Consider the following 14,925-nt stretch of genomic DNA (forward strand, 5'->3'; position numbering starts at 1 on the left):
GCTGGCAACCCTAGTTGGCAACGTTGTGAAGTCATTCTGGTCACAGAAAAAGCTATTAACTGGGAAAGACAATAAATCCATAAGGGTGTCTGTGAAGCAGCCCTTAGCCATCGCCACAGTACCAAAACACAGGGGCCAGAGTCCAAAATCCTATTTTAAGGGCACTCAAATTTTTAGTTTTGCCAGTGGAATTTCTGATTCCCTCCCCCCCCCAGACAGCTACACCCTCCACCCCCTTGCCATTTGGCAAGTTCCCTACATTTCAAAAGTGGTGTGTGTTGTGTGGCATTTAGCACAGAGCATGAAATATTGTTTTAAAAACTTAAGCTCTTCAGTGCATGCATGTTTTTTGCATCTCAGCCAATATCATGGTTCCCACCCATGTTAGAAAATCTTGGATGAGGACTCTCCCAGGGCAATATGGTCTCTTGTTAGGAGTCTTCTGCATAAGGATCTGAGACCTTGACTCCCTAGGGGCATATCATCACTGGTAAGAGAAAGGATTTATCTTACCCCTCTGATAAGAGGTCCTCGACAGGTGATTAATCAGAGCCGGCTTTTCAGACCCTGAGAAAATCTGAATCCATCAAGGAAAAGAGTCAACGGTTGGCCCCAGTGCCCCTTCCCCTCTCCTGTTTTCCCCACCCTTCCTTGCTTATTTGTTTATTTATTTTGCACATTTTTATATTCTTCATTTATTAAAAGGACATCAAGCAAACGTCTTTTTAAAAAGGGGGCTGTGAATGGCTTCTTTTCTTAATCTCATGACGAACTGAATTGAGTTGCAAAGACTATTTAGTTAACTAACAATTACTCCAGTGCAAGATTTATTGCTTTACTCCTCTCTATGTCTTTGAAAATAAGACCACTTCTTACCCGTCTATGGCATTTCGATTTTGCTGCACGTCTTTGAAAGTCAGTTTGTATTATAAGATTGTTGCCAGGAATCTTGCTTTGGATTTGGTGCCGGGTCTCTTATAGAAAGCTCGGAGTGCCTGTTAGGTTTTGTTTTGGGGAGAAAAGCATCATTTGTCTACCAATGGTGGGGAGTGTCCTCCCACCCCCACCCCGTGACTCCATACTTCCCAGTTAGTCTTAATTTGTCTTTTTGACTGTGGCTTTTTTGACTGTTAAAATATCTTGCTGCATTTGGATCATCTGAGAGTCTTCACTATTTTGTGAGCAAATAGAATTCTGAAGATAGGAAAGGGTGTTCCTCCCCCAGGTCTGTAGCTACCATGGGGCCCATGGGGCCCGGCCTCCTAGTGATTTTTATGGGCCCCACTCCCTGAGCCTCGGTTTTTCCTCCCCCCTGGGCCCCCTCTCCCTGTTCACCAGTCACACAGTTACAGCATTGCACTCATGAATATGAGCCGGCATCTCCCTTTTTGAGCTCATCTACAATGAATTGAGTCTCTTTAGGACCCAGCAGCAACCAGTGGTTGACTGAGTCACTTTCTGCACCAGGCTTCAGAAAAGATTGTCAACTCAGGGAAGGAGTGAGGGAGGAAGCTTGATCCCCGCTCTCCTTTTTTAAACGCAGCAGTTCCTAGACCTCTGAGGACCTTACTGTGCAGTGCTGTTCAGTCTATTAACATTGGGATTCTGGCTCACTTCGGAGGAAGGCTCCAGTAAGGGCTGTGTGGGTGCGTGCCAAGCAGACCTCCCCTTTCCCTGGAGACTTTGATTTAATTAGCTGGTGGGCCCCCCAAGGCCCCCTCCCCCCAAACTCCTAGCTACGGGGCTGTCCCCCCTTCTGTTTTTGCATTCTCTCCCTTTTCTGTGCCATCTTCAGTTTTTGTTTACCTATTCCTAATCTTAAACCAGTTGGGACTGGTTTTATACTGATCCAGATCCTCTGTTCGTCAAAGACAATTCTGTCAAATTTTTATCTTTAAATATTTGAGCTGTGAGCTGCTGTGGGTTGCTGTTAAAGAAGATACACCCAAATAAAGGCAAAGACTAAAACTCCCCAATAATATTAATAGATAATTAGTAAAATTAATGATATGTCTTTCTTCAATGTAATAGTTTTAATCAGAGTGAATATTAGATACTATTTTATATTAATAAACTGATTCTATCAGTGTTTTATTTTATCATATCTTCCTAAGCTTTCCTACATAAAGTAATGTTTCTGTATCCTGCTTTTTAATAATATTGTGCCATTCTCAGTTGAGTCAAAGCTATTGTATTTGTGATGTAAATTAAGTGCTATGGGGAAAAATTGTAAAAAAGAGATTTTTTTTTATACCTATAACATATTGTGACTGGGCCTGCTGCATAAGTTGAACCTTACATTTCTGAAAAATATTATTCTTATATTGATATAAGATACCACTGGAGAGTGCCATGTGCTCTAGAAGTGCAGCTACCAAAAGGCAGAAGAGCTATCTCTTCAATTCGACAAGCAAAAAAACTTGCAGAAGAATTATCATTGGAAAACACCAAACCAAATTACAAGGAAGATACAGACAATGAAGAAGGAAAATTAGACCAAGCTGCAGCATTATAAGAAAATGGATAACATGACTGTGATATCAATAAACATCAATGGCTTAATCTCCCCCACAAAATGATCTAAAACATTTAATTAATAAAAAGCAGATATTATGTGTCTTCAAGAAACTCATATGAAGAAACAACATGAACATATTTTAAAGAATAAGAAATTGGGAACAGTATATGTATCTTCTACAAATGAGAAAAAAGGGGGGTAGCAATATATATAACTAACCAGTGAAGCAATGTTATAGAAGAACTGAAAAATGTTGACGGGAGATGCATAACATTGAAAATTATCATCCCTGATGGCAAGAATTACACATTTGTATCACTATATGCTCCAAATAATGCTAATGAAAAATTCTACAAGAAGTTTTTTCAAAAGCTATTAGATTTTCAAGAAGGCAAGATTATGATTCTTGGAGTTCTGGACCCTACAAAGGATAAATCCAAGAAGACAAAAGGAGTTAGGCTTCCCAAGAATGCCCTACGATATACGGAGTTGCTGCATTTGATTGATGCTTGGAGAATGATTAACCCAAAATCTAGAAATTATACTTTTTACTCTGACAGACATCAGATTTATTCTAGAATCAACATGTGTTGGATGTCCAAAAAGAGGAGGCATCACTGTGCCTAATTTTAAGCTGTGTTATCAAGCAGCCAGCCTGGTGTGGATTTCCAGTTGGATCAAAAATCCAAATGAAAGATTGATGAAATTGGAAAGCGGATCTGACTGAAGGAATACATAGTTATCTCTAGATAAAACAAACAGGGAAATCGTCAAAAAAAGGCAATGAAGAGACAATGGATGAAAGATATAAAATTACAGAGAATCAAGAGAGAAAATTGGCACAAAATGTTCTACCATTGGTATATTACTCCGAAAGATATTGAGAAGACCAATGAATTCTGGATAGAAATACATACTGAAATGCAGAAAATCTTGAACTTAAAATTTTCCATGAAAATTCAGACTATGCTATTAGGAATTTTACTATCTAATATAAATAGATCAGAGCATGAATTGTTCAGATATATGTTAACTGTGGTATGGCTAGTATTTGCAACCAAGTGGAAGTCTGAAATCTGCCCAGATCTTGAGAACTGGAGAGACAAAATGGAAGAATATGCTGTTATGGTGAAAATGACAAAACCATATAATTATATTATTGTAGTTATATTTATTAATATTTTATAATTACATATTTACTAGTTATTATATGATAGTATTAACCTTATATAAAGAAAACTGTTTTCTTAGGCTGCGGTCAGATGTGCCTTTAGACCCGACATAGCGGCAAATATCTGATGGATCTAAAGGGCACAATCAGACACCAACATCTGGGAAAGGTCCTGCAGTAGTCGGCACCCCATGCTGCCCTACCACAGAAACGGAGTTAAAAGTTACTGGGGAAAGTCTGGTCCTAACACTTCCCAACATGCCACAGATGGATTAGTCTGATCGCTCTCATGCCGTCAGGATGTTCTGCTCATTCCATCCCATCTCGGTGCCATTCCCCCCCCCTCGCTTAGCTGTATGCTCCATTTGGAACCCTCCACATGGACAACCGTGGACCTTGCTTAGGATTGCTTGCTTGGGGATTGGGAAATTCCTGGGGGATTTGGGGGATGGAGCATGGGGAGGGACCACAGCAGGGTATAATGACATTGAGTTATCTTTCCAAAACAACCATTTTCTACAGTGGAACTGATCTCTATAACCTGCACATCAGTCAGAATTCTAGGAAACCTCCAGCCACCAACTGGAGGTTGGCAATTTTACCTTTCCTGTATCCTATAGTCACTCAAAACAAAAAAGAGGGGAAGGATACCCCAAAAGGCTACTACATAAAGGAGCACCCAGAGAGACTCGGAATTGTGGATTAGCTTCACCATAGGGGACAGATTTGACTGTTTGCTTTCATATTCAGTAAAGAAAGTGGTGAATGAGCAGCCAGTGTTATACAGCTCCTGTGGCCAGGGGTAAGTGAAGGCAACAGAGTCTAATGTTTCACATGCTTTTAGCCTTTTGATTTTCGCTAAGACTCCTCCCCCCATGCAGCCACTGCGTGAATTAGCCACAATTGCCCAGCTATAAATATTCCTGTCCACACCCACCCTATTGCCCATCTTGCCTGTCTTTCCAGTTCCTTTCCCCCTCTTCTCACTGCAGCACCTGGCCTCCTTTAACTTATTGTGCCCTCTGGGATTACAGGTGCCTGCCCAACTTCACAGGTGCTCAAGGGTCATCACAATGGGACCACTCCAGGAAGTGAACATGCACAACACAACTCTACTGCTTTCTCAAATCCAGCTGCCGCTGAATATATACAGATTAGGAGGCAAATTGGGGAAAGCAGAAGATGAGGCTGTGAGTCCCCCTTTTGCTCTTGGACAAAGAAAATAGTGAAGGCTGGCAGAACTGCAGTGGCCAGTAGATGTGGGGAGCAGTGTTCCCTCTAAGCTGAATTAGCGTGAGCTAGCTCACAGTTCTTGAGCCTCCGGCTCACATGTTTTTGTCTTAGCTCAGGAAGGATGGCTGCAGAGCCAACTAATTTATGCAGGAGCCAAATCGCTCGCTCAGAACTTTAATGCCAGTTGCTCACAAAGTAGAATTTTTGCTCACAAGACTCCACAGCTTAGAGGGAGCATTGGTGGGGAGTGAAATAAAGTCAACAGAAGGTGATCTTTTTGGGTATGCTTTGAATAGTCTCACACATCACAGACACAGGATGCAAGAGAAATGTTATTGTGACATGTGGCTGTGGCTGCATGGTGTCTCATTTCAGACAAGGACACTGTTGGGCATCAGCAGTAGTTATTGTTGAAGCAAAAGAATACAATGTAGTCCTGGTTTGGGTAGAACTCATAATTGACGTGCATCAGGATGCCCTAGTATTTTTCTAGGCCACAAGAGGTTGTGAGGCCCACTTTAATTACTTTCTAGACACCATTATTAAATGTATAGTGAGCCGGGGGAAGGGTCAGTCATGCCTAGGGAACATCAATGAAGTAAAAACTTTATTGATGAGCAGCTCTGAGGCATTGTTCAGATGCCAATCATTATTGATGGGCTTTTAAAAAGAAGAAGAAGTTACCATGTAGCAATCAATATATCTGCTTTCACTTTCCAGCCCAATCTGAAATGTTACCTAAACCAGGGACAATACTGGAATCCTTTTGCAGACTAAGAAGGCCAAGAAAACGACCTTGGGACACATACATGCTTTTAAAAAATAATAATAACAGAAGATTAGAAATCAAGGATCCCAACCTTCTCTTCCCCCCCCCACTTTCTCAATGGGCTGCCTGCCTGCAGTGCCACCACTGCCAACTAGCTGATGTGGTGTCAGCAGCTCCTGCTCCCACTCCTTTCCCTCGAGCAGAGCTCTCTCAGGGACTCATGGGAAATTCATGGGGGAGGGGGAATCTCAGTGACAGTGGTGCCATCCTGCTGCCCCTCTTGCTCACTCACCAAGAAGATCCTCCAAGAGGAGGGTCTTAATGTTAGTCAAGCATTTCAAACATCACCTGGATTATATATCCATAGATACTGTTGAGTATATCCCACATCCCTTCAACCAGGAGTTACTCAGCACTTCATTGGTACCATAGAAGCAAAATTGCTTGGATATTCCAGGGTGACCCAGAAATAAACCCAAGCTGGGACCTTGAAGATTGGCATAGGTTTCATTCACTTGTGAGTGTTACTAAACCCTGCTTTCACCTAGGGTTGCCAGCCTCCAGGTGGGGCCTGGAGATCTCCCGCTTTTACAACTGATCTCCAGCTGACAGAGATCAGCTCCCCTGGAGAAAATGGCTGCTTTGAAGGGTGGACTCTATGGCATTGTTCCATGCTGAGGCCCCTCCCCTCCACAAACCCCACCCTCTCCTGGATCCACCCCCAAAGTCCCCAGGTATTTTCCAACCCAGACCTGGCAAACCTAATTTCACCCATACTAGCTTATTCACTCCCGTGAGGAAAATTGAAACACTGCACTTGTCAGGCATTATTGTAGGGTGGAATTGTGCATTCCAGACTGCAGATTTTCCAGCCTTCACTTACTAAGATCTCATCACAAGGCTGAAGTTGGTTCCTTATTCCCAGTTCCTTATTCATTCTTTATTTGTGACTTATTCATGAATTCAACCAAAAACACTGAGGAGAGTTTGAAAGCTCTGAACCCCAAAATAAGGTCTGGACCACCACACATCATAACCCCCCCCCCCCCCCAGGTTCACAGGACTCTCCCCTTCAAGAGGAGCTATCCTGTTTCCTGGTCCAAAGTGCCATTCTTGTGCCAGCTGATCAAAAGAGGAGGCATATGCCATTTCCTGGTCCAAAGCACGGTTCTTGTGAGTGTGGTGCCCCCAGGGGAGGCAAACAGGCAGAAACTGGGGCCAGGCTGCAACCCAAAATAATCTTTGGACCACCTCAAATGACACATCACCATGCCCTGGAGACTGTTCCCTGTAAGAAGACATACAGCAGCAACCAGTCCAACTCCAGTTCTGGCACCATGAGCTTCTATTTGGGCTACCACCAAGAGGTCTGTATTTCAAAGAAGATTTGAATAAGGAAGTGCCCTCTACATCCCAGAATAAGGTTTGGACCACCACCCTTGTTTCCTGGTCCAAACTGTGGTTCTTGTGCCAGCTGCTCCAAAGTGCGGTGCTCCCAGGACAATCACACAGGCAGATGCTGGGGCCGGGCTGCACCCACAAAACAATCTTTGGAAAACCCCAAATGACATATCACCTTGCTCTGAAGACTGCCCCCTGCAAGAAGACATACAGCAGTGCCCAGTCCAAGCTCTGGTTCTGGCACCACAAGCATCTTTTTGGGTTACCACTAAGAGGCCTGTATTTCAAGGAAGATTTGAATAAAGAACTGGTCTGATGGCTTGCCCTCTGCACCCCAGAATAAGGTTTGGACTGCCACATGTCAGGCCCCAAAGAGACAATAACAGAACACCACTAATGGTCACATACAACTCTCTACTCAAAACAGCTCAACGCATCATCAGTGACTTACAACCTCTACTGGATAAAGACAGTACTCTATGGGGGGGGACCTTTTCTAGCACACAGACAGCTCCCCCCAATCTCAAACCACTCCTTACCCACAACAATACAGCATATAATTTGAACATGGACACTGATACAAGAGCTTGCAACAAACCCAGTTACCAACTTTGCTGCCACATACACCCACACAACACAATCACTGAACCTAACAACATCAACTACAACATCTGAGGCTTATTCAACCGCTCATCTTCTAACATTGTATATGTCATTAAATGCCAACAATGCCCTTCCATTCTCCACATAGGACAAACAGGTCAAACCCTTTGCCAAAGGATCAATGGACACAAATCTGACATTAAGAATCAAAAAATTGAGAAACCTGTACGAGAACATTTCAACCTCCCAGGGCACAATGGGGGACCTCAAAGTAGTTGCTTTATTTTAAAGGAATTTCAGAAACAGATTGGAACAGAAGATTGCTGAATTGCAAGATATTACAACACTCAGGACAATGGAACCCCCAGGGCTTAACAGAGAAATTGGCTTCTTATCTCACTACACACACTAAGTCATTCTTTTCTTACTTATACCCAGAAATTAAACTTTTCTGATATTATAGAGGCCACTGACTCATGGTGCCAGAACCGGAGTTTGGACCAGGTGCTGCTGTATGTCTTCTTGCAGGGGACAGTCTTCAGAGCATGGTGATGTGTCATTTGGGGTGGTCCAAAGATTGTTTTGTGGGTACAGCCTGGCCCGTGTCTGCCTGTGTGACTGCCTTGGGGGCACCACACTTTGGAGCAGTTGGGAATAAGGAACCAACTTCAGCCTCGTGATCTCATGGGGGGTGTCTGCAATAACCAACCCTCCAGACACACCCCACTCCTTTCAGAATGATGGGCATTTTCTAGTATAAATACTCTGAAGGGTGTTTAGTTTAAATGGTGTTAACTCAGGATCTTATTTTTTTTGCTTATTTTTTTTACTTAGTTTGCCTTCTGGCATGTCTATTCCTGGGTGACCATTCCCCCTCTTTTGACAACTATGAAATATTATCAGGCCTCTTGCCTTTCCTTTGATTTGTATTGATTCCTCTGGAGTCTCTTGAGAGGGGCTGACAAGCAAATGGAGAGGTTAAGTAAAGGCTAAGACAGGCATCAAAGGCATTTTCTCAAGCCCTGTACATAAGAAGGCCTATAATTAAGAGATTGTCTCTCCTTTCCAAAGAGCAAGTGGCAGATGAGATAGAAAAGTGATAATAACTAAGGAATAAATGCACTGTTCTTTCCCCCTCAATTTGGTTTATACCTCTTATTGGACACAAGGGATCGTACTGCTTTTCATTCCACATATTTCTACGATCACATTTTCTCCCTTCCCAGGGCATATTTGCCAGAGGGCCTTTGCAAGGCCAATGGAGAATGGGATACTTTAAAGAGAAGACAGCTCCTCTTGCTGAAGAGGCAGGGTCAGACACTGCTGTCCCTGCCAGCGTGGGCCTGTAAAATATGAGCCTGCCTTGAAACTAATAAGCTTGTTTCCGAGTTCCAACCAAGGAGTACTGTAATCTCTGTGGGCATGCTCTGAGACCATGGGATATCTGATACCTGAAAGTGGTTAGTGCATTCTGTGATTTCTAATGTGAAAGGCAAAGCATCTTACTCCAGGCTCTGAGGGCTACCTGATACATAACCAGAAGGTGGCATGGTATAGCCTGATCTCATCAGATCTTGGAAAATAAGCATGGTTGGTACTTGGAAGGGAGATCACTAAGGAAGGCTGTGTAGAAGAAGGCAATGGCAAACCACCTCTGCTTCCCATTTGCCTTTTTTCATCTTTATAACTTTATCATAATGAAAGATTAGTTTCATCCACATTGACAGTCCGTAGACTTTTGAAAGTGGTAACTGGCACATAAGTAACCAGGATGTACAATTTATTGAGTGAATCTTCATCTTTGGCTGCGGTCACACGGAGCAGTAGCCACGCTACTGCGATGGAAGATAGGCGGATTTTCCGGGTGTGATCTCACCGCCATATCTGGGAAGCGTAAAGCTCCTGTGGCGAACCTGAGGCTTCCCTCCGAAGATGCGCGGTTAAAAACTAGTACCTCGGAGGTACTAGTTTCCGGAAACTGCAGAGCAAGGGTAGGCATCTGATCGTGTTTCCGGTGGCATCCAGCGCCCGCCCATGCCCCATTGCGAAAAGGGGGGGTTGAAGTCTCCAGGGATGTGCACACTTCAGGTTAAAAAAAACACACACAACCCCGTTTGCCGTGCCGCACCGCTTCTTTGGCGCGCCGTGTAATCGGCACCTCCCCCCTAACCACGGGACCTCGACAGGACCGCAAGGGGATGCCTGATCGCACAGTCACGCGTTATTTCGCTGCGGGGCAAACAGCCACGCCTCCCCCCCCGCGATATCTGGCCCGTGTTGCGTTTTCTGGATAAACGCACAAAGATGTGGTAAGGGACATTCCTTATTCCTTTCGCCCAGACTGCCTTGTTCAAGTGGGTATCAGTGCATACATCAGGTGTCCCCATCTCCCTCATTGAAAATTTACAGATTTCCTTGAGAGCCCATGGAGCCCACTTCTTGAAGCCCATGCCATAGATCCTCTTATGAATGTTGATAGTATCATCCCGAGTGACTGCCTCATTGATGGCAGATCGCCCTATCTTCTTTTCACCACCTTTCTTTGCAGGGGCCACTCACTCGGGACTAGAACAGAAAGCCTTCTCACTTGCCTTGAATGCCCCTTGCTGGGGTCACCATAAGTTGGCTGCAACTTGGCAGCAATTTATACACACACAAGCTGATGGAAATCCTGGTAACAGGTTATGCTAGATACAGGTTTTTCTCTTTCAAAGGGGCTTTTTAACCCAATTTGACTTCTGAAGACTTTTTTAAAAAAAGGTTTCATATACCATGAGGATAAATGCTCCCCCCACCCCAGTTACTAAAGGCTTTATCTGGGTTTTCCAAAACCTAGTTTGATCTGGGTTTATGTGTGAAGGCATGTCAAGGTTTTAAAAAATCCATTTGCCTTCAGAAGCCAAAGTAGGTTTAAAGAGCATGTCTGAAAGGGATCAAAACAATCCTAGACATCAATATGTAAGTATGAAGAGGAAAAGCCAACCCACTATTCTCTTTACTGGGGGGGGGGGGCTGAGGCTGCTTTACAGATTAGCACTGGCCATCCAAATGGTTGATTGTTGTTGACTTGCATATTGGGAAACATATCAACAAACGGTCTTGTCTCCAGTACTCTCTCCCTACAAGGAAAGTCACCTTATAAATAAAGCGCTTTTGGAACTGAAAATACACACACAATTCGAAAAGGAGATTCTGTCATGTAACACAGTGCATGACACAGTGGGACTGTGAGTTAAGTTTACAGCTTCATTTATTTGTTTGTTTATTTTTGGATTTATATCCCGCCCTCCCCGAAGGCTCAGGGTGGCTAACAAAGGGACATGAGTGCCAAAGTTCAAACAGATAAAAGCAGAGTAAAACTTCATCAGGAAGGTTGTGTTGTATTTCACTGACTAACCATTTGATGCAATTCCATGCTATATTACAGATGGGGAACTTTACTCAGGAACTGCAGCAGACTTCATGGGCAGAGATTTTGCCATTTTTCGTACCCTGGGGCACCACCATCCAATCAGGACAGAGCAGCATGACTCCCGGTGGCTTAATGGTAAGTCAGGTGCACCTTTTACCCAGCCACACTTTTTCTGTGAATAGCTGATAAAGTTAAGCATGCAGTGTAGGTCCCCATAATGCTTACCTCCTTCTTTCTGCTTAGCACCACTATAGTCTACAGCATGGAAACTATAGATCAATGAAACTAAGCGGTGTTGATTGCTTGTAGGGTGCAGTTATATTGCAAAACAGAGACAGCCAACTTCCTCATTCTTGAAGGTCCTCTGTTCTAGGGAAAGCAGCTTGGTAGCCTGAAATCTATTTGGTGACCAAACTGGCTCATAAGCCCCTTTTGGAAAGTCAGGCACCATAATAAAATTGATGCCAGCACAAAGGGCAGCACTGGGACTCAGATGTGGGGTATGTGAATTTATGGACAATTATCTACTCAATCCAAAAATCTAAATAAGAGATGGAACAAAAAAGTCTGAAATAACTTTGCTTCTTATGGGTTGAAAACATGCCTTTCTCTGTGTATGACCCTGTGGGGAAACCTTTTTCTGTTCTTTGGTCAGGGTCCCACCACCATGGATCTGGGTTTGGACCTAATTTGAAACACCTTTCTATCTCATTACATATCATGATCATGGAAGAAAATCTATTTTATTACCGAAATAAGATAAATAGGGTTTCAATTGTTAAACTGGTAATGGTAAACTGGTTGGTAAACTGGGTTCCACCTTGGGAAATTCTGGTGATTTGGGAGGGCAGAGTTTGGTGAGGGAAGGGATCTCAGTGGGGTATAATGCCATACAACCCACTCTCTAGAGCTGCCATTTCCTCTAGGGGAACGGATTACTGTCTGGAGATCAGTTGTAATACTGGAAGAACTCTAGATCCCACCTGAAGGCTGGAAACCCTACCTGTGCTGGCCTTGGTCTGCCGGGCCCCAATGAGGTGTTCCTACCATCATTACCCCTTACTTTGACTAAATTCACATTATTTTAAAGACAGAGCCAGCCCACAAGCCACCAGTTACCCATCCCTGCTTTAAATCCCATCTCTTTCTGAAGAAGGAGCAGATTTCTGCCAGTCTCGCTCTCTCTGTGTGTGTGTTTAAAGCAATTTTATTTGGCAAGTTTCAGCTTCAGCATATAGAAAGAGAACAAAAAATAACTGCACTGTTGAACATGCCATTGGGATAAACTCCTTCTGTCTGATTTTAAATCCCAATAAAGTGGACAACTACAAAAACGTTTTCAGTCCTTTTTGAGTCCAAGAGAACATCACGTCCAGATTTCTCCAAATCCTTCAAGGAAAAGTGGCAGTCCTGGGTGAGAGATAACAGATCATCGTTCCTCAACAAGACCAACCAGAATCCCAAAACGACAAAGAAAAGAACCTTGGCATGACTATCCTGACACAAAGGAAACCTTGGGAAGAGGGGGACAGTTGCAGAACTTTGCATCCCACTGACAATTGAAAGGGAATGACAGCTGGGTGCTGGATACAGTAACCAACAGTTACTCATTGGAGTTCAACACCATTCCATCCAGCCGATTCTTGCAAATTCTGAGGGCCCAGTCATTGAAGAAACATAGACTGTTGGTAGGAGCTATTCAACATCTGCTGGACATAGGAACCACAACTGGTTCTAGAGTCCCAAAATACTCAGGGAGTTTATTTAGTTTTGTTCATAGTGCTGAAGAAGAATGGAGATGTCAGGGCTATTCTGATTCTGAAGTGGATGAACAGGTGCTTAAAAACCAGAACGTTCAGGATGGAAACCCTAAAATCTATTCTTAGCCATTCAGAAAGAGGATTTCCTGGCATCCATCAAGCTATCAGAAGCCTATTTACACATACCCCTTTGGGAGTCCTACCACAGGTTCCACCAATTTGCATATGACAAAAAGCACTTTCCGTACCAGGTTTTCCCGTTTGGTTTGAAGTCAGCTCCCAGGGTGTTCACCAAGATCATGGTGGCCACAGTGGCACATCTGAAGTTACAGGGAGTGTCCCTGTATCCATATTTCGATGACATCCTAATAAAAGCACCATCTTTTCAGAAGAGTGTGGAAGTGTCAGATTTGACTTCAGGGAACATGGCTTTCTTGTAAACCTGGGAAATAGCAACCTTCACCCAACACAAACCCTTTGGCACCTGGGAGTGCAGATATACACAAGAAGGGACAGAGTATTTATATCACAAGACATGCAACAAAAAATACAGGCTCTTGCTATGGAGGTGCTGAGGAAGCCCATGGTAGAGGTGATGGTACTAGCCAAACTGCTAGGCATGATGGTATCTTGCCAGGATGTGCTTCAATGGTCACTACTTCATGCTCAGCCTTTACAGCGTTTTCTACTACTTTACTAAGACATAATTGCAAATAAACAGTTCACACTAGTCTGACTTCCAGGCGAGTTGAAACACCAATTGCAATGGTGGTTGGAGCCCTCTCAATTCCTCCAGGGTCTCGCATTACGGGAACCAAAGAGGTTAGTGATGACTACGGATGCAAGCCCACGGATTTAGCCGATGGGGGTAACCCCGCCCCCAAAGCACCCAGTACATGGCAATGCACCCGGCACAATGACATCACCCAGCGGTGACGTCATTGCACAGGGCCTGTTGCGGGGGGCAGTCAATCATTTAAGGAAAAACCATAGAATTTTTCCTTAAAAGGTAGAGCATCCCCTGCAATACGCTGTGCGCAATGATGTCACTTCCAGGAGATGTCATCATGCCAAAGAGATCCTGGAGAGGGACTGGGACTCCCCCCCCCCCCCCGCGCTGGTATGCTAGTAAGACCTGGCAACCCTAGGTACCAGGGGAAGGTGGAGTTTGGGAAGGGAGCTCAGCAGGGATCTGACGCTATAGAGTCTGCCCTGGGAAAATGATCTCTGCAATCTGGAGATCAGTTGTAATTCTGGAAGAACTCCAGCCCCCACCTGGAAGTGGGCAGCCTTAGCTCTGACTTCTGGCTCTGCTCACCTCCCACTTGTCCCTTCTGAGGGCCTTCTTGGCTGTGCTGACCTCTCACACTTTCTCCTCCCAAGGTAAGATAGCCTGCCAGAAATTGTTTTCCATATCATTTTGATATCCCCACGTCTAACCCCTTCATATCTGATATTTGTCCTTCTGGTTTAGGCTTTCCTTGCTTCAAAGCACATCTTTGTGTAAGTGTTCACATAGTGAGGTCTTTTTGACTTGTAAGAGCTGGAAGTGCTAAAGCACAATAGTGTAAGACTGATCGTTGCCCACAACTACAAATAAATCCTGCTGCCTTTCGACTTGTATTGCAAAGGGAGGCCTGTTTTTACTTAGATGTCAAACATTGTGGGCCATGGCACCAATTTTATTTTAACAGTGAACCTCTGCTCTAGCTATAGCTTGCTCAGTGTTCATATCATGAGAAAAGTCTTGGCTTTTGTGGTAGGGTTGCGGACCTCCAGGTGAAACCTGTAATTACAACTCATCTTCAGATTAAAAAGATCTGATCCCCTGCAGAAAATGGCAGCTTCAGGGGGTAGACTGTATGCCATCATATCTCTGCTGAGCTCCCTCCCCAGGTTCCGCTCACATATCACCAGGGATTGGCAACCTTACTTTGTGGTGGCTGGGTGAGTTTGTGGATTCCATTTGTGAGTATGTACCAAGAATGACTATTTTTAGGGTTGCATTTGTATTCTGATGTTAGATGGACTTCAGTGGATGCTAAAGGTCAAAAGCCC

General features: G+C 44.0%; 1 protein-coding gene and 1 pseudogene across 1 annotated transcript in view; one reads left to right on the forward strand and one right to left on the reverse strand.

Annotated features, from left to right (window-relative positions):
• SEMA3A (semaphorin 3A) overlaps positions 1–14,925 on the forward strand; it is a 397,277-nt gene that overhangs the window by 255,460 nt on the left and 126,892 nt on the right. Inside the window, exon 6 of the mRNA XM_015422974.1 lies at positions 11,123–11,242. Within this exon, the coding sequence (XP_015278460.1) occupies positions 11,123–11,242 (120 nt within the window). The remainder of the gene's footprint in view (positions 1–11,122; positions 11,243–14,925) is intronic.
• LOC107120301 lies at positions 9,388–10,616 on the reverse strand (annotated as a pseudogene).

This window comes from Gekko japonicus, unplaced genomic scaffold, assembly GCF_001447785.1.
Source record: "Gekko japonicus isolate JY-2015 unplaced genomic scaffold, Gekko_japonicus_V1.1 scaffold145, whole genome shotgun sequence".
Lineage (NCBI taxonomy): Eukaryota > Metazoa > Chordata > Lepidosauria > Squamata > Gekkonidae > Gekko > Gekko japonicus.